The sequence below is a fragment of the Apteryx mantelli genome, chromosome 4 (assembly GCF_036417845.1).
Source record: "Apteryx mantelli isolate bAptMan1 chromosome 4, bAptMan1.hap1, whole genome shotgun sequence".
Lineage (NCBI taxonomy): Eukaryota > Metazoa > Chordata > Aves > Apterygiformes > Apterygidae > Apteryx > Apteryx mantelli.
In genome coordinates, this window is record NC_089981.1 from 47201997 (window position 1) to 47221263 (window position 19267).

A 19267-nucleotide genomic window follows, 5' to 3' on the forward strand; every position below is an offset into this window, starting at 1 on the left:
ATTTTAGGGAACTGACAGTGATGTGGGGCATCATCCACTTCCTCCCTCCCCCCAACCTTGGAGCTGTACACTGTAGAGCTAAAGTTGTTGAAAAGAAGTAAAGCTATCATCACCAGCTCCAAAATAAAAAGCTACTCCCCCACCCAAAGCTACTGCTCTAGGCTTGACAGTGGAAGGGTTTTTTGGTTTTGTGTTCACATGAGTCAAACCTAAAGGCTGCACTACTTCTGCGCTTTCCCCTTTGGGTCCTGTCCTTTGTAATCTTCAGTGGCTGAGTCGCACTTCAGTCCTGTTCCTCAGTGTACTGATTCTCACTGCAGTTGTAAAACAATGTTACATGCAATAGTTTTAAACTGGGAAAGCTACGTCTATATACAGCACAACGTAATAGCAAATGAAGGTGGTGTTGTACAACAAAAAGCTACAACAAGCTCACAAGTTGGTTTTATTTTCTGTAATGGTCAGGAGAGAAGCCAAATTTTACAGTCAAGTTATTACTTTTTAAATATGTATCAAGACTTGCCTCAGGCTATGTTCCATTCCAGTCCATGTATGTACAGTCTCCCTAGGATTCTGTTTGGCAGCTAGAAGATGCCAGTCAGATTACTACAGACAACAGTTCATGCATTTAACTTTTTAGTATTTACACAATCTTCTTTGAATTGTTATAACCCACACTTTAAGGAGAGTTAAAAAATGAAGCAGCTGAAGTGTACTCCAAAGGACATCATGAACACCTTAGACTCGAGGATTCCTTTCATATTTCTCATATGCAAATTCTTCTGTATGAGCTCTGTCATTGATCAGGCCAATAAAATCAATCTCCAGCTGGAATGGACCATCTACTTTATCTCCCAGTGTGAATCCAAGGGTACTAATCTAATCAAAAAAATGCATACATTAGAATAGTGTTTGTAATGATGCTGAAATCAAGCACAGTGATGTCTAATACTTCAATTTTTTATGAAAGTCTATGGCCAGTCCTTTTGAACAGTGGTATTTATCCAAAATTAAAAAAGACTTCAGCCTGAGTCTATTCTGGGACTTCTATCCAACTGGTTTCAACTAGCTAGTTTCACCATGACCAAGTGTTTAAACAAGTATATTTTCAAAGTCTGTTACAATGCCAAGGTGAGAAAAAAGTATTTAAGCATGGAAGGGAATTTTCATTATAGATGAAATTAAATACCTGGTATAAATGTGAAAGTATGCCAAAACAGACACTTCAGAACACAGGGCACTTTGTTACTTATTTTTATATTAAGGCAAGTTTCTTAACCACTGTTCCCTAATTAGACTGTCTAATGTTCTGAAATAGAAGAATGTCTTGCATGGCCTTCCCCTATTGTTTCTGCCACCACCTTGCAGATTTGTTTAAAAATACTTTTTATTCTAACCACAATAAATTCCATAAAACTCCCTGTGGCTCAGGCATGCTTCCTGTTAGCCTGTGGTTTGCCAGAAAGCTTTCTCAGTTTTTGCATATCACCACTCCTCTTTCACAGCCTCCAGCACTATCATTTCTCAAAACAAATCAGGTAACTCAGTGGAGGAGCATCTATTAAATGCTAGGTACCCCTGAGCTCTGCTAGAAGTGCAAGTCCAATCCATATCCATGATTTTAAGGACTGCCGTATATATGGAAAAATAATGCTTAGGATGTCAGATTATTCAACTTTAACCACAGGAATTGAGGACAAATACATATTGTAGATGGATGCTAAGTAAATAATAGAACAAAGAAAAAAATAATTAAATACATTGACATCCCTCTTAGATTGTTCTAGTATTTCAGCTGCTTTATCCTCCTCAGAACCAAACTCTGCATTCTGCCTCTTGGCATGTACAGCCTGAGGAGTTTTTAAAGCTACATCTCTCTGCTTCCTATTGTTTCAGATGTCTATGGGAGTCACCCAAACTCTATGCTCTAAGGAATTTATTCCTTTACAAACCCTAGATACAATGACTATTTCCTGCCTTTTTATTCCTGTTTACCCACCCTATGTTTCCTGTGGTTGGGTACTGGGAAAACAGTAACATGAGAGACTGAGATGTTTTATCAAGATTTCTGTAATATACTTTAACTGACTTCATGCTGCTTTCCCTATTTATAGGCTTCTGAAAATGCATTGGTAAAACTATACATCATATTATGAGAAACACCAAGTTCATGACTTTTATGGGAATCATAATTATTCTCTGTGAAATAGTAAGCATAAGACAACAAGGGATGAAAACTAGGTGCAGGGAATGCTTAGATCAACTACCATTTCAACCCCTTAACTCCTGGTAAGCATTTTAAAACACCCAATGTAGCTTTATATTTTCATTAACCATTCTGATTGAATTGTATACTCCAAATCCTGCTAAATTCTTCAGTGCCTGTATTTAATCATAGGTTTTTTATATTTTATATACTTGTCCTCTTTTTCCTAAATTATTTTTTCATTAAGGCAATTAGGAACTGAATGTAGTATTCTAGGTGATTCTAACACTGACTCAAGTAGTGGGCCATTTTTTCTCCCCTAATATATTCCTAACACATTCATTGTTTTTCTTTTGATAGTCATTGGGTATTAGGCTGCCCTCAGTTAGTTACATACGCAAGTTTTTCTCAAGTCATTGAAATGAAGGAAAAAAGAAACCCACAGATACAGAAACAATTTCTTCCAACATGTCTCCCCTCATTAACTAGTGAAATGAGTCTACCTATTTGCAGAAGTTAAAAACAAAAAACACGCAACACATTTGTTTAATACTTGGACTACAAAGTCTAATGAAACTAAAACAGTTCCTACTACAAATACATCAGTTTACCGCTCACCATCAAGGTCACTGATGTTACGTATATCCTCATATAAAATCTTGTAATATCCCTTACAGTCTTCTGTCAGGAAGGAGGTTTATGATAGATATCTACTTTTACTGTTTTTGACAGTACTTTGTCAACTCACATTTTAGTTTTCTCAATCACTTTGATCAGATCTTAAAAAAAAAAAAAAGCTTTATAAAAAGCCAAATAAGTTGTGAGACATTTCTTGTCTATCTCCATTTAAAGAAAAATTGGAGCTACTCAGGAGTAAACTGACATTATAACTACGAAGTAGGATAATCTAAAGGCAAAAGTAAGCACACCAAAAAAAAAGTACCATATAACAGGGGTGAGGGGAAACTCTTCATTTTCAAATTCATAAATGTTAGATGCCCCAAAGATTTCTAAATTAGCTCTATTGTGACAAAATAATCTTAAGGGAAGTTTCAGAGAGATGAAACCTATAGAAAACTTGCCTTGTCTAACCAGAGAGGATGCTGGTCATCCTGGATTCTTCCTCGACTGGAGAGAAAGAACTTGGAGAATGGAATCTGACAGCAAAAAATAGAGACTTCAGTGTCAACAGTACATAAAGTAAATGTAAAAACTTAAACTTGAATGTAAAATGTGAAAACTTAAAAAGAAAAGCCTGCCTTACTAAGCAAAATAACCGTCTTTCTACATCTGGTAGCAGCACCACTCAGGTACATAGAACTGCCACAGAGAAATGGGCCACATAGTAATTCTTTCATTAACCCCTTGTAGCTCACCCCAGTCCCATGCTGTTCTGTGATGGATGTTTCTAGCTGTTGTACAGGACAGAAGCACTGTTGAACAGACTACATATTTAAATGGAAACAAAGTATGACTGTTGAAAGAATTACTGTTTCACAGAGGTAGGGTCAGAACCCTTGGACTCTCTTTGTTTCAGAAACCTCTAAAACAGTAACGCATTTAAGAAAGTTAATTTTTTTTAGATTTACTGAAAGAGTCATTAATTTACCTTTATTTCCTCCCAGTACGGCCCTCCTCTGGTGAACATGAAGTAGTTGTACAGATCATCTTTGTGATGGAAGAAGTAGGGGTCTGTATAAACGTTTACCATCCAAGGTCTGCCATCACCACGGACACGTAAATACAGACTATTGAAGTTTGACCAGTCATAATATTTCTTCTTAGCAAAAGATCCCTACAAAACATTAATAAATAGTATTATTCCTGCTTAATCCTTGAATGGGAATTTTCATTATGAAAAACAGTGCTACTGCTTTGATCACTTCTCTTGTTATTTCAAATAATGTCTACCGTGATGTAGCAGAAACTAGGTTACTCTTTCATCATACTAGTCACTGGGGGACTTCAACCACCCTGACATCTGCTGGAAAGACACCACAGCTAGGCACAAACAGTCCCGGAGGTTCCTGCAGAGCATTGGTGACAACTTCTTGACACAGGTGGTGGAGGAGCCAACAAGGAGAGGTGTGCTGCTGGACCTTGTACTAACAAACAAAGAAGGACTGGTGGAAGATGTGAAGGTCGGGGGCTGCCTTGGCTGCAGTGACCATGAGATGGTGGAGTTCAGGATCCTGCGAGGAGGAGGCAGGGCACTAAGTAAGATCGCAACCCTGGACTTCAGGAGAGCAAACTTTGGCCTCTTCAGGGACCTACTTAGAGGAATCCCATGGGTGAGGGCCCTAGAAGGAAGGGGCGTTCAAGAGAGCTGGTTAATATTCAAACATCACCTCCTCCAGGCTCAAGAGCGGTGCACCCCTATGAGTAGGAAGTCAAGCAAAGGAGGCAGGAGACCTGCATGGATGAGCAAGGAGCTCCTGGCAAAACTCAACCAGAAGAAGGAAGTCTACAGAAAGTGGAAAGGGGGACAGGCCACTTGGGAGGAATATAGGAACGCTGTCAGAGTATGCAGGGATGTGACGAGGAAGGCTAAGGCCCGTGTGGAATTAAATCTGGCTAGAGATGTCAAGGACAACAAGAAGGGCTTCTTCAAAGACATCAGTAGCAAGAGGAAGACTAGGGAAAATGTGGGCCCTTTGCTGAATGGGGTGGGTGCCCTGGTGACTAAGGATGCAGAGAAGGCAGAGTTACTGAATGCCTTCTTTGCTTCAGTCTTTACTGGTCAGGCCAGCCCTCAGGAACCCCAGACCCTGGAGGCAAGAGAGAAAGTCTGGAGAAAGGAAGACTTTCCCTTGGTCGAGGAGGATCGGGTTAGAGATCATTTAAGCAAACCTGACACCCACAAATCCATGGGCCCTGATGGGATGCACCCACGAGTGCTGAGGGAGCTGGCGGATGTCATTGCTAAGCCACTCTCCATCATCTTTGAAAGGTCATGGAGGACAGGAGAGGTGCCTGAAGACTGGAAGAAAGCCAATGTCACCCCAGTCTTCAAAAAGGGCAGGAAGGAGGACCCAGGGAACTACAGGCCAGTCAGCCTCACCTGCATCCCTGGAAAGGTGATGGAGCAGCTCATCCTGGAGGCCATCTCCAAGCATGTGGAGGACAAGAAGGTGATCAGGAGTAGTCAGCATGGCTTCACCAAGGGGAAATCATGCTTAACCAATCTGGTAGCCTTCTATGATGGAATGACTGGCTGGGTAGATGAGGGGAGAGCAGTGGATGTTGTCTACCTTGACTTCAGCAAGGCTTTTGACACTGTCTCCCATAACATCCTCATGGACAAGCTCAGGAAGTGTGGGCTAGATGAGTGGACAGTGAGGTGGATTGAGAACTGGCTGAATGGCAGAGCTCAGAGAGTTGTGATCAGCAGCGCAGAATCTAGTTGGAGGCCTGTAGCTAGCGGTGTCCCCCAGGGGTCAGTACTGGGTCCAGTCTTGTTCAACTTCTTCATCAGTGACCTGGATGAAGGGACAGAGTGCACCCTCAGCAAGTTTGCTGACGATACAAAACTGGGAGGAGTGGCGGATACCCCAGAGGGCTGTGCTGCCATTCAGAGAGACCTGGACAGGCTGGAGAGGTGGGCGGAGAGGAACCTCATGAAGTTCAACAGAGGGAAGTGCAGGGTCCTGCACCTAGGGAGGAATAACCCCAGGCACCAGTACAGGTTGGGGGTTGACCTGCTGGAAAGCGGCTCTGCGGAGAAGGACCTGGGAGTGCTGGTGGACACCAAGTTAAGCATGAGGCAGCAATGTGCCCTTGTGGCCAAGAAGGCCAATGATATCCTGGGGTGCATGAGGAAGAGTGTTGCCAGCAGGTCGAGGGAGGTGATCCTCCCCCTCTCCTCAGCCCTGGTGAGGCCACATCTGGAGTACTGCGTCCAGTTCTGGGCTCCCCAGTACAAGAGGGATGTGGCACTACTGGAGCAAGTCCAGCGAAGGGCTACAAAGATGATTAGGGGACTGGAGCATCTCTCTTATGAGGAAAGGCTGAGAGAGCTGGGCCTGTATAGCCTGGAGAAGAGAAGGCTGAGAGGAGATCTTATCAATGTGTACAAGTATCTGAAGGGAGGGTGTCGAGAGGATGGGACCAGACTCTTTTCAGTGGTGCCGAGCGACAGGATGCGAGGCAGCGGGCACAAACTGAAACACAGACAATTCCATCTGAACACAAGGAAATACTTTTTCACTGTGAGGGTGACAGAGCACTGGAAGAGGTTGTCCAGAGAGGTTGTGGAGTCTCCTTCTCTGGAGATATTCAAAACACGCCTGGATGCAATCCTGTGCAATGTGCTCTAGGTGACCCTGCTTGAGCAGGGGGGTTGGACTAGATGATCTCCAGAGGTCCCTTCCAACCTCAGCGATTCTGTGATTCTGTGATCTCACTGAATTTCAGCACTGTATTATTAAAGCCCACAAAATACAGTATCATCATTCTAAAGACCCATGCTTTAATTATAAATCACAACAGTGTAACTATCAGAAATGAGACTTTCTTCCTAGGACCAAATTCCCTACCAGGCAAGTACAAAAATGCTACAATGATGGATCAGGCCTGCAGTTCATTAAGTTTAATATTCTGTGTCTGTACTAGATTATTCAAAGGAAGCTGTAAGAAACTGAAGAAGTGGAATAACTTATTCTCTGTGATAACTTCCCTTACTAAAGACTGACTTGAGCACTGAAACCATGAATAAGTTTTCCAACATCTTTTGTCATTAACTGTGCATAATGATATGTATTACAGGCATATCTAATCCTCATCTGAATTTTTTACTGAAGATCTTGAAAGTCCTGGTATTGCACTTTGCACACAGGCAGATCCAAGAACCTTCAGAAACTTCTACTGAAGTCACTGCAGCAATTGAAGGTGGCAAGGCCATTGGCCAAAATTGCTTAAGCCAAGTCAAAAATAGCACCAAAAATCCAGAGGTTTCCCCTCTATTTTGCAGCACTATGGTTACCTATCAACTTTCCTTTTACCAACTCATCTTACCGGAAATGCAATCAATCAGTGATAATCAATACATTAATACAAGGGCTGTATTGATTTTATGCTTTTGCCAGTTTTGAGGCTTTTTACTTAAAAACAAAGGAAAAAAACAACCCAAACAAAAAATAACAACAGACAACCCCCCGCCCCAGATTTTGTATTTATATCTTTACCCTCTGACCTCAAACCGTATTGTAAAGACGGACTGATACCTCCACTACTTCAGAGTTAGGAGGTGAAAGACTGAGTCATATTTGCACAAGTCAGTAGCAGTCCTGGGAATTTAACTCGTATGAGATTCAACCTAGCGTTCTGCTCCCCTGACCCAGTGTTGCCATTTTAATCAGCATTGCCATTTTAATCGGTGTTCATCTACCTATCATTCTCCCATTGATTTTGCTTGCTCATATCCTCTGTTCTCCAAATTTCTAGCTCAGAAAAAGTTTTTACCTGTGTTTGTAAGTCACAGACAACAGAACCTACAAAAAAAGGTAAGTATCTTATACACCAAGTCAAAATGTTCTTTCGCTTTTTAAAGATCTTTAAACAAGAAGGAAAACAGCAGCATCAATAGTAAGCACATGCATTTCTGATTCTGTTTTGCTCAATTTAGAGCTACCAGAGATTTGTCTCCTGCTTTTTCTGATATCTATTAGGACTCAGACCTTTAAAAAGCACATTTCAGAACACTTTTGTCTCCATGAGAAAAAAAGACTAGCTCATTCACCTAAAAGAAGAGCTTGATGAATGGGCTGAGTTAAAGCTCAGGAAATTTTTTCTCATGACACATTCGATTAACTTCAAATTTAGAAAGATTCATCTATTTTAATTATACCAATTTTGGTTATAAAGTTTCATTACAAATCCTTCACTTGTGAGGAGAATGCGTACAGGCCTGTATTAATGAGCAGATTTCCTATTGTACAGTACTAAATGATTAAACATAAAATATTCCTCTTCTAAGAAAGGAGAATCAAATCTGAGAAAAAGTTTAAGTTCATTCCAGGTCAAAGGATACAGCAGCAATTACATCTGTGAAGGGATTGGTGAAGGAATATCTAATGTTCCTGAAGGTGAGGACTGCAACAAACAACAGGCTGTTTGTCCTTACGGGGATGAGAATGTCACCAAAAGCTCCCCCTGTTTCTGTTCTCATCACAGAAAAGTGTTCTCTGATTAAATAACAAATGTTAAGCTGTACTTACCACTAGTGGTTTGGATCTCATACTACAGTATCCACTGTATTTTGTCTCCCCATCACGAGGTACTTCAGTATTGAGGGTCCCATAGAGCAGAGCAGCCTGGTTATTCCTACCCAATTTTAGGTAGACTTCACTTTTCCCTCCTATCTCTACATCAGAGGAAATTACCCATTTATTTAAATCTTCTTGGCTCCGAAATGCCCACACCACCCTTGTCTGTTCTAACACGTACTCATTGAGTGGACGGCCTTCAGGTCCTATTAAGTGATCTTTAGTTTCCTGCTTCAGCAATCCTAGTTGAGTCTTTAAGGCATCTATTCCCTTTTTAAAACTGAAATCAATCTTTTGCCAAGATGGTGTTTTTTCCAGCTGTGACCCTGGCCTCCTGTAGCTGCTATACAATTTTGACATGGAATCAATGAGGGGAGGTCCAAGAAAAGGATGCAAGACTTTGTGCCTGCAGCATCTACTGTATATGAAAGCACTGCTCAGCAATGTAACAGTCAGAGCCATAGTGGTAAAGTTGAAGGATTCACTTCCAGGAAGGCAATTATCAGGCTTCCAATTAATTTAACAACAAAATTAATATCCACAGGTATCTTTCTTTAGCTACTGTAGCTTGTCTCCACCTTCAATGAAAAAGAGTAGATAAAAAAAATTACACATTGAATGCCTGTAAAACTGATTTTAAAAAAGAGTATCAATTAGAAATCTAACCCATTGTAAAAGGAATCAAATACAATTTCAAGTATTACATTTGTTCTGTTCTCTAGTTTATTTAGTGATTTCTGCCCTACGTCTTCTCGCCATGGAAATAGGAAAAAACTAAGTCAAATACATGAAATAAAACTGAAAACAAAATAAAAAAAACAATCCTCCTTCATCCATTCACTATAAGTAAGTTTAGGTATTACAAGTAGTAGTAGCAAAAACAGTCTTACAAAAAAATATTTTTCAAAGTTGGCACCTACATAGCAATAAAATGACAAATTCATAGCAGCAAGACCCTAGTGCCATATGGACTGCCATGACAGTCTCAGCTGACAGTCACAGATGATAATATATATTATGCATCTGAAAATGCAATCATAGCAAGCATAGTACTTCCATCTTGAGGGGGCATCCTGTCCCCTTAATGTGTCTAGTTTAGGATTACAAAAAGGCCTGCAAAGAATTAAAATGACCAAAAAAATTAACATGAAAGATTGCATTTCAATTATTTTTTTAATAAAATATTGAAGAATCTGAAAATCTTTTCTGTTTTGCTCTGTGTCACTGCTGGTAGGAATGGCCATGCCACACAGTTATTCCCCAATTGATAATGGAAAGCCTTAATATTCAACACTGTGTACAGAGGCTATTTTATCTCCAGCTAATAAGATTAGACTCACTAATTGCCTGTTTTTGGTTTTTTGTTTTTGCTACAGAATAAATCCAAAACCAATGCTTCTCAAAGATTTTAAGAAAGGAGTCACTCAGGACAAATTATAGAAATGTCATATTGGACCCCTTAACTTATTCACTCCCCTTAAGTTTTTAAATTAAAAAATACACTCACTCTCCCCTTCACTCATAAAAATCTTCTGAGCTTTGAAGTCCCATGTAATTCTGTTACCACAGCTGTGGAAGAGCAGTAGGATGCTCCTTTCCTTTTCTGTTTCTCCCCTCCCCCCGCCATTTTTCTTAAACTTCCTTCTCTCTTCCTCTTGCAATATGAGCTAGCAGATGAAGCTTGCTTTCCACAGCGTAGCACATATCAAGAAGCTAGATCAATTATAATCAGTCCACATCTTGGACTAGCTGTAGTGGTAGTGCTATACTATTTTCCAGCAACGCTTGCCAAATGCCTTATTGTGGCCTGTCACCTGATCATAATACATCTAAGCTACAAGTAACAAGCCACATATTGGCCAACACTGCAAAAAGACTCGTGGCAAACCATGTTCTATTCTCTTCCTATTTGCCAAATACCTTCCTTCACTCCAAACGTGATTTTCCACATTTGATTTTTTCACAGACTAAGCTATGCACTGTGGCCTAAAACTACATTGAAGGAAGCCATATTTTCTCTCTCACCCTCAGCAAGGTAGGAGGCAAGCTTCTCAAAAAGAAAATACACGCGCTGTCTCCCAGGCCCTCTGGGCAGAGGGTGACCTGTATAAAAGTTATCCAGGAAGTTATCCCGGGAGGCTATTCCCCCCCCTCCCCCCCAATTTCTGGGCCCTGCCTAGAAATTTCCCCAAAACACAAACGAGAGAAAGCACTGCTGTGGAAAAACCGCACTCCCCAGTCCCTCCAAGGCAGACTACAGCCTGCCCCGCACGGCCCTGCCCTTGCTTCCCCCGGGTGCTGAGGGGGAGAAGTGGCAAGTGACCGCCGCCCCCGCGCCCAACCGCCCCCTCCCAACGGCCCCCCCCCAGGCAGGGCTCCGCGCCCAACCGCCCCCTCCCAACGGTCCCCCCGGGCAGGGCCCCATGCCCAACCGCCGCCGCCGCCGCTCTCAGCTCGGGACGGACCAGGAGCTCCCCGCTCCCTCCGCCGGGACGACGCGGCCGCTGGGGCCTCCCCGCGGTCTCGCCTCACCTGCCGCCGGTCCGGCGCTTCCGAGCCCGCCGGGCAACGCGGCCGCGGCGCGCGGGTTCCGGGCGGGCCGGGGCGGCCCCGCGGCGGCGGCGGCCTCCCCGGTTGGGCCGCCGCGCTCCCGCTCGGGCAGGGGGCGGAGGGGCGCCGCTGGTGGGCCGCGGCGCCCGGGCGCAGACCGGTTTATTCGCAGCGTCTCTTCAGTGCGGGGCGACACTGTTAAACACCTCTAATCCCTTAGGAAGGTGCGTGCCACAAAAGCTGCATTTCGATCATTTTCATGGATGCCCCAGATCCTCTTTGATTAATGACTTCTCCTCCTTGGAATCACCTCCTTCCTTTCATTATAAATTTACTTTTTATGTGGCGTATTGGAATATCTTCTGATTTACTTTATTATGCTTTCTCATGTATCCCACTGGCTAGCTGAGCTTTGGAAATCCAAGGTCCTCCTACTTGCTTTTAATCACCACCCTCAGCTTGACAATCATCAGACTGCAATTAAAAGCTTTTATTTCCAAGGATTACAAACAGGCAGACACAAACATAATTATTAGCTTACTTATTTTATGTCATCACCTAGTAGGATAAACTCAAACACTGATTTTGCCATGTACTGCTACCTTATGCATATGCTGTCCTCCACATATGCCACACTTATGCATATATTTTAAATCAACAAAGGAAACTTGTTTGGATTTTGAGCTGACAAATTTTAAAACATCCATCTTTAGCCATCTTAGTGGTACAGTTTCCGGCCTCTTACACTTCGTGTGCCTAGTCACATTACTGATCAGTTACATATGTTTTTCATTTAAACTGTAGTTTACCTTAACAGGTTAAGCTACATGCTACAAGCTTCTTCAGAATTACCTAGAAGAACTGATTGAACACGCTTATAAAACACAGCAAAAAATTGCGGGTGGTTTACTTTGCTCAGTTTATATAATGCATAAGAATGCTGCATGTTAAGCTGTTGTAAGAGTGACCTGCCAGAAATTTACTTCGCATTGTGAGTGCAGAGAGAGACTGTCTCTCAACAGGCGGCCAGGAGTCTGTTAAACTTCTAGCTAGTTAAGCCTTGGGTAGCGCAATTTTTGTTGATTTTCCGATGCGCACTTTAAAGAAAAATCCTGCCCGCTGCTGCCGCGCACGTTTCCAGCGGCCCCAGCTTGCGGGTAGCGCGCAGCGGGCGGTGCGCAGCGGGCGGGCCCCGCCCCCGGGCCCCGCCCCCGATCGGCCCCGCCCCCCGGCACGTGCGCACCGCCACCGCCCCGCGCCGCCGCCCGCCACGGCGCGGCCCCTCCCCCGCGGGCGGGGCGGCGCGCTGCGCATGCTCGGTGCCCTTTGTGTCCCGGGCGGGCGGGCGGCGCGGGGCAGGCCGGGCCGCTCGCAGCGCAGCGCCGCGCCGCGCCGCGCCGTGCCGTGCCCCGCCGCGCCGTGCCGCGCCGCAGCGCACCGCGCCGCCCCGCCGGCGGCGGGGGCCGGCTCCGCCATGGTGAAGAAGCGGAAAGGCCGCGTCCTCATCGACTCCGACACCGAGGACAGCGGCAGCGAGGAGAACCTGGACCAGGTGCGCGGCGCGGCGGGAGGCCCGGCCCCGGGGCCTGGGCGCTCCCCCCTCGCGGGGCTCGGCGCCGCCATCCTCCCGCCGCGGGCCCCCCGCGCGGGCGGGACCGCGCCCCGCGGGTGTCCCGGGGCCGCCGGGAGGGACCCGCCGCCCGCGGGCGGGAGCCCGGCCTGCTCTGCCCCGCCTGCCCTGGCGGGGCTCGGCCCGCGGCGGCGGCGGGCGCTGGCGCCGGCGATGCCCGCGGGGAGCGGGAGCAGGAGCGGGCCCGGCCGCCGGCGAGCGCGGAGCCGGCGACTTCCATGCGCCGACGCCCCCCGCCGGGGCAGCCGCCACGGAGAGCGGCGCGTCGGTCCCGCCGCTGCCGGCGGGCTCCCGAGGAGCCGGTACGGCGATCTGGATGCCGCCGAGCTGGGGGAGCGCCGTCGGTGGGCGCCTGCTCGGAGTTGGGAGCCTGCAGAGACAGCAAGGGGAAGTAGTTATTTATTTTCGGGGCTTCTCCTGGGACCGAAAATGCGATGTCTGGCATCAATTTAGTCGTGTCAGAGCTCCGAAGGGGCCGTCTCCCTCTTGGAGGGGGCTTCCTTCAAAGGCAGCTTCTTTTCCCAGTGTAGCAGTCATTCGCGATGTGATATAAATGGTAAATAAAGACCTTATAGCTGAAGTATGTTATGGCTTGTGTGGCAGCGCTTGTTCTCTGAGGAACTTTGGCTGGTTAAATGTACTGAAGCCTGCATATCTGACATGGTTTATGTGCTGGACCGTAAGGGTTTTTTGTATAATAGGTGTTGCTATGTTGCAAAAAGAAGACCTCCCAAACACTTGAAAATAGTTTTGGTTCTTAAAGCCTTAGAAAAGTCAAATTGGAGACTTTATTAGACAAATCTATTGGAGCGGAGTATGCCCTGATGTTGGTGATCTTACTACATCTCTCTTCTGTCTGGGGCTGTCAGCTTTTTGCTGCTGGTGTATTAATTCTGTAGTTGCTTCAGAGCCTGAAAATTACAGAGAGTCAGACTAGCCCTTGATTAGATCAGGGAAGGAGATCAATGATGGTAGGAATAGTTGCTTGGTTCTGCATCTCTTCCCTTGTTCCCTAAAAACATGCTTCTGCAGCTGTACCTGGGTAGTAGGTGGTGGCATCAAAGCTGCCCGGCTATGCTTCCTCCTCCACGGTGTTATTTGTAGCAACTGTAGCAGCAGGGGTCTGCATGTACAGGGTTTAAAAATGTTTGTGTTGTGATTTAACTATGAGTGTGCGCCGAGTGGGGTCCCTGTAGGTTAAATGTTTGTCAGCTTTCTGTAGCAATCTTGGCTTGTTGAACCGAAGGAATAGGAGCCTTTTGAATACAGTGTCTTGAAAAACAGAAAGAACAAGAGTAGAAAGAAAAAAGGAAAGTTGTTTGGAATAAAAGTAGTGGTAGATATTCCCAGATACCATGCAGATAGGTAATCTGGGCTGAAAGACTGTTCAGAGACAGTTGTGAGAGGGAAATTCTAGAAAACAATTACAGAAAACATCAGGAGCTTCTTCAAGAGAACTTTGCACTGTATAAATACGTTCTGTTGATGTTGCAAGTCATCTTCAGAGAGAGATTTGTAAAATGCCATTACTAGGGGAAGATTTCCTTGTTGGTAAGTAGCCTAGGCCATTGGTTTCTGCAGTATTTATGTTCTTATTTGAGATGCTAAATTCTAATCCATATTGCTGTGGAGATAATCTTCAGTTCTGAAACTCATGTAAACCTGTCTAGTACTGTCTTCCCAAGACTGCAGAACTTGGTGTGGCTGCTGCTCACAGCTAAGGTTCATCAGTCCCAGAGTAAAATTTTCAAGAATACAGTATGTTTCATGGACCACATAGGCAGTAGTGCAGCTTCAAAAATGTGTTTATTTTATACTGCTGCTGCAGTGATCTGAAGAAGCTATGAAGAGCAGATGATGGGATTATTTGTGAGCCGTTTAGTTCTTTGCTGCTGTGTGTTGCCTTTGAGGCTGCTCTCTTTTGAAGGAGAACAGCTTTATTTAGTTTGACAAACTTTGAGCTTGATGCCTGCTCTGTGTATATACAAAACTTTAAGTGCGTTCTGGGGTATTTAGGGGCTGTGAAAAGGAATTGAATAGACTAGCTAAATATATAAGCTGTGACATTGTGGTGACAAAGTATCTTCCTTTTAAAGGACACTGCAAAAATGTTTTTAAAAAAAATAAGAAAAAGAACTGTTCAGGATGCTTGCACGAGACTCTTTAGAAGCCTTTGACTTTTTGGGTTAATGTTACACAATCTAGTCTGTGTTCTTAATTTATTGCCCACTCCAAAAACCACAGCCCTGGACATGATTCTGAAAGTAATTTGTCATGATGTTGTTCATCTCAAGAAAGTAATGGTAGTAATACTTACTACTTATGATTTCTATCTTCAAAATCCTTTTCTAGCATTCATCTGTATTAAAATTGTGTGTGTATGTGTATATATACACATACATACACATATATGTCTAAAAACATTTATAGTCTTTCTTTCTGGTCTGTGGGGATAATCGTGTTACTGAGATATGCTCAAATATCACAGAGAAGGTGTATATGCACTGACCTGAATTGGTAAAACTAGTAATATCATTTTAAAATAAATATGTGTTTTTTACACTAGGAGCTCTTGTCATTGGCCAAACGGAAACGCAGTGACTCTGAAGAGAAGGAGCCACCTGTGAGCAAACCTACAGCATCTTCAGACTCTGAGACATCAGACAGTGATGATGAGGTGAGTTTGTCATGTTATCAGTGAGTTTACTGTGAGTTATTTGTCTGAGTGTACTTAAGCAGTGAAAGTATATTTAGTGTGCTGACTTCATAAAGTTGGACTGGTCCTCAGTGGAGCTGATGGAGGCCTATTAAGCCCAGAGGAAGTGTACTCAGAAATAATTTTTTCTTGTAAATAACAAGCCTAAAATTGTAACTGTATACAAAATTGTAACTGTATACAAAATAGTCTGAGTGTCTATAGCAAAGTTGATTGCCCATTTAATCCGATGTTCATATGTTTAATCCCATGTTCTGAATGGTTCAGTGATCTGCTTGCAACTAGTGTTGCTTCTGTTGTTGAAGATGCAGCAAAGCTGCTGAAGCTGGAGCCTTAGCAGACAACCTCTCTCCCTTGAGCTTTGGAAGAGAGCTTCCTTCCTCAGAGGAGAGAAGGGCTAAGACAGGTGGTACTGTTTTACAGGTGGTAAAACTGTCCTACTTAGCTAATTTGATTCTCCAAGAACTCTACTTTGAAGTAGCTTGTCTGATCATCTGAACGTGCAGCAGAGTGTATTTTTATTGGTATTTTTGAAGAAAGTGAGGAGAACGAGCGTTTAGAATTACTTTGTTCTAGGGTTTTGTCCATTTGTTCTGTAGCAATGCTTAGCTGTTAGATATGTTTTTGTTATGTGTTCTTGGTGTTAGGTTCTAGAGCTGGTTAAAAGTGTCTGCTTTCATCTGTAAGTGAAAACTGAAATTGACTCATTAAAACAGAACTGACAAATAGGTCACATAGCTTCTTGAATAAAAACATTTTCTTGAAGTGTTACAGATGTCGCTGCAAGCTTTCCACACAATGCAGAGAGGCTGTTTATTCCATCCATTCTTAAAAATGTAACAAGGAGCTTTTTTCTTTGCCCTTTTTTTTTCTCCCCCCTCTCTCCTCTATCATCTGAAACTACAGGAAGGATTATTCTGTGACATCTTTAAAACCAATAGCGTAGGCCAAAGATAAACTATTAAGCACTAAGCTTTTGGGAGTATAGCAGAGTTCTTTCAGTACCTGTAAAGAATGTGACAGTATAATTTTCTTACTGAGGGATAATTGAAATAAATACATTTGAAACTCTGTTTCAGTCAACTTTTTAAAAAAGAATAGCTGATGTTTTGATACTACATCTAGTGACTTTTATCTAATACATGCTTAAGACATAAGGAGAGAGGAAAATATGAATGAGCTAGATATTAGGTGTGTTATCAGGTGACTGCTCAGTCTGTCACTTGGTGTGTTCTGATCTGCCAGCGCACAGCTTATTTTAAGCTGCTTGGAGACCAACTTGTCTGTAAATGTAGACTTAAGTGTGGAGAGCACCTTGATAGTAGAGTCTTATGGTTTGTGTTTATCTCTGAAAACTGACAGAATAAATAATATTATTGTTTTCAGTTTGCAAAACTACAAATAAGGTCTACCTTTCCATTATATGTAGACTATGACAATGTTTCTGTTCATGAATTTGCCAGGAAAACAAATGATTGTGAAGTCAGTTCTGATTGCATTTGCAAGGTCTGTGCATATAAAGTAGCGTCTCTGTTGCACCATGTGCAACTGCTACTCTGATCTTTCTAATCTGTGTATCATTTCTAATTGATACTCTGTTCTTTCTAACCTCCATGCAGCAAGAGGAAAAGGTTTAGAGAAGAGGTAATTGGGGCACTTGCTTCTGTTCCTGTGCCTGAAATATGCATTCTGAACTGCTTTTTGTCATAGCAGGGTGAGAAAAGCTGGTTTATGACAGTTCTGCTTCTGCCAGTCATTCAGTTGTATGCATACTTAGACTGGACAACCTTCCCAGTTTTTCTGCTTGAACAACTTTGGTTTTGCTCAGTGTTCTTGGTTTGAAGTTTGCTCAACACTCAGGGAGAGGGGGTGTTCTAAAAGCTGAAATGATCTTACTGGACTTGCTGCAAGATGTGGACCTAGAGGCAAAAGCATGGAAATTGCTGCCCTGGGCAAATGTACTTAATCATATTCACTTGCTTCCACGCAAGTCTTGCAGTGTGTATGTCCTTTGTGGCTCCTGACAAGTGCTAAACGTTCCAGGGCAGTTGCGATGTTGCATGTACAAGAAAGAAGCCTGAATCTCTGCTTCGGTGGCCAAACACTGCATTCTGCTATTCTCATAGGAAAAAAATTGGTGATGGTGGGTGGGGGTGGGGAGTAGAGAAGATAGTGTGTTTTAGAATTATTGTTGTTATTGGAATAATTGCATAAACAAATCATGCCACATCTATACAATGGTGCCTAGGTGATTTCAGTAGATCTTAGGGTTGTGTCTTACAGTGAGAATGCACTTCTGTGAAAGCTCTTAGCCGCATCAGGTGTTCATGATGCAGATGCTGGCTTATGTAACATTTTAAGGACCTGTGTGGTCTGAATCATACCACATGGGCAAGGGACTGAAAATGAGTTGCAGGCAATGAGGTAGGAAGGATGCTCTGGACTATCTTCTGGTGGGTCTGTGGAACAAATATAACTGAACTGACTGTGAACTTTTGTTCAGATGACTAGCAGGGACTGCAGGGCTTTGCAATAAGAAGCAACTTCCCAGAGAGATGCACTAAACTTGACACAAAGATTTGGAGAAAGATGATTCCTTTATCTGTAGAGAAGCATGTGGCCATGACAATCCAACAGCTCACCATGCCAAATTGTTATGAGCCTGCTGTGTGTGACCAGTTTGATGTTAGCCAAATTACCGTTGGGGCTATTGTGCCAGAGGTATACGTGTCCACTGAAAAGGTATCCTTGTTGCTTATTGAAGACATTGCGTAGGTAGTGTTCTTTACTTGCATTAGATTAATTCTGGATTCTTGCTGTTTGTCTTATCCTAGCATCATTGCTCTCTGTAAGAGATTCTTTCTGATGTGCTATGAGACCTGGATGATCTGCAACAGCTTCACTAACATCAGCGTAGGTTAAACTGAAAAGCACAGTGCTGTCAGAAGTCTCATTTGTTTCTCCTGAGTGGATTGTTGTTAGCAAAGCTGGTATAAGTCTGTGCATCCTTCTACTCATGCTGACGTTGGCCATATCATTGCAAAGGGTTTGCTTGTGCTGTTTAAGAACTATAGGGTGATAGTGGAAGATACCTTCAGGACATTAAAAGTTAAATCATAAGTGCTTGGTACGAGGCTGGAGTTTAGTGAAGAATATCTGTTTAGGCCTTTGCTTTCAAATATGCAGACTCGGTAGGCAACAGGTTAGTTGAAGATCTAATCAAGAGCTAGGGGATAGAGGAAGAGGTGGGCAGTGTTTGTGCTGCTGGTGAGTAAGACAGTCCTAAATAGCAGTATGCCTAGGAGACTTCATGCCTCTATTATGAGGAAAGGGCTTAAAATTTTGAATCTACTTACTGCCTTTCAAGTTAGAGTACTTTGGCTAACCACAGATTAGCAGAAAACTGCATGTTTTCCTTCTGTTTTGGTGGTGCCTTCTGTGGGTTTGTAGAGATTACTGTGGTAAACATCTTCCCTCTGTGCTCTTGTTTCATAGCACTGCTTAATTAGACCTCCAGGACTGAGTGGGTTCTCCAGTCTTGTGGGGTCTTTGCCATACGTTTTTCAAGCTTAAGAAATTTGAAGCAGCGTGTGATTAAATCTTACTTTAACAGCTATACAGGCTGCATGCTTTGTACTTTTGACTTTTCTTGGAGACAGTTTCCTTTAACTGTTAACATGTGTAATAGTAAATCTTTCCTTATGAAAGAGAGAAATGCTCCCTTCTCCCCCAACACAAAAAGTACAAGTGCAAATCTGAATAGTGTAGGTTAACTGTGTGGAGGCTAACATGCAGAAAGAAGCAGTGTGAATCAGCTGGGAACAAAATAGGCATAAAGTTTGATCTGTAAGTAATTTCTTTTTCTTTAAGCTGCAAGCTAGGGTGGGGATATCTTCTGGGGA

At 43.4% G+C, this 19267-nt stretch overlaps 2 protein-coding genes across 3 annotated transcripts in view; one reads left to right on the plus strand and one right to left on the minus strand.

Annotated features, from left to right (window-relative positions):
- Nucleotides 1-432: 432 nt before the first annotated feature.
- NDUFAF1 (NADH:ubiquinone oxidoreductase complex assembly factor 1) lies at nt 433-11084 on the minus strand. 2 transcript variants are annotated; one of them, XM_067296451.1, is made up of 5 exons: nt 11002-11084; nt 8422-9047; nt 3816-4001; nt 3289-3363; nt 433-879 (listed from the first exon to the last, which is right to left on the minus strand). In XM_067296451.1, exons 2-5 carry the CDS (start codon nt 8929-8931, stop codon nt 739-741), a joined length of 912 nt encoding a protein of 303 aa, XP_067152552.1. In that variant the 5' UTR covers nt 8932-9047; nt 11002-11084; the 3' UTR covers nt 433-738. The 2 variants fall into 2 exon arrangements, with proteins under 2 accessions (XP_067152552.1, XP_067152551.1); XM_067296450.1 differs by having other exon boundaries at nt 10935-11007.
- A 1247-nt stretch (nt 11085-12331) lies between these two features.
- RTF1 (RTF1 homolog, Paf1/RNA polymerase II complex component) overlaps nt 12332-19267 on the plus strand; it is a 30959-nt gene continuing 24023 nt past the window's right edge. Inside the window, exons 1-2 of the mRNA XM_067296452.1 lie at nt 12332-12571; nt 15216-15326. Of these exons, the coding sequence (XP_067152553.1) occupies nt 12332-12571; nt 15216-15326 (351 nt within the window). The remainder of the gene's footprint in view (nt 12572-15215; nt 15327-19267) is intronic.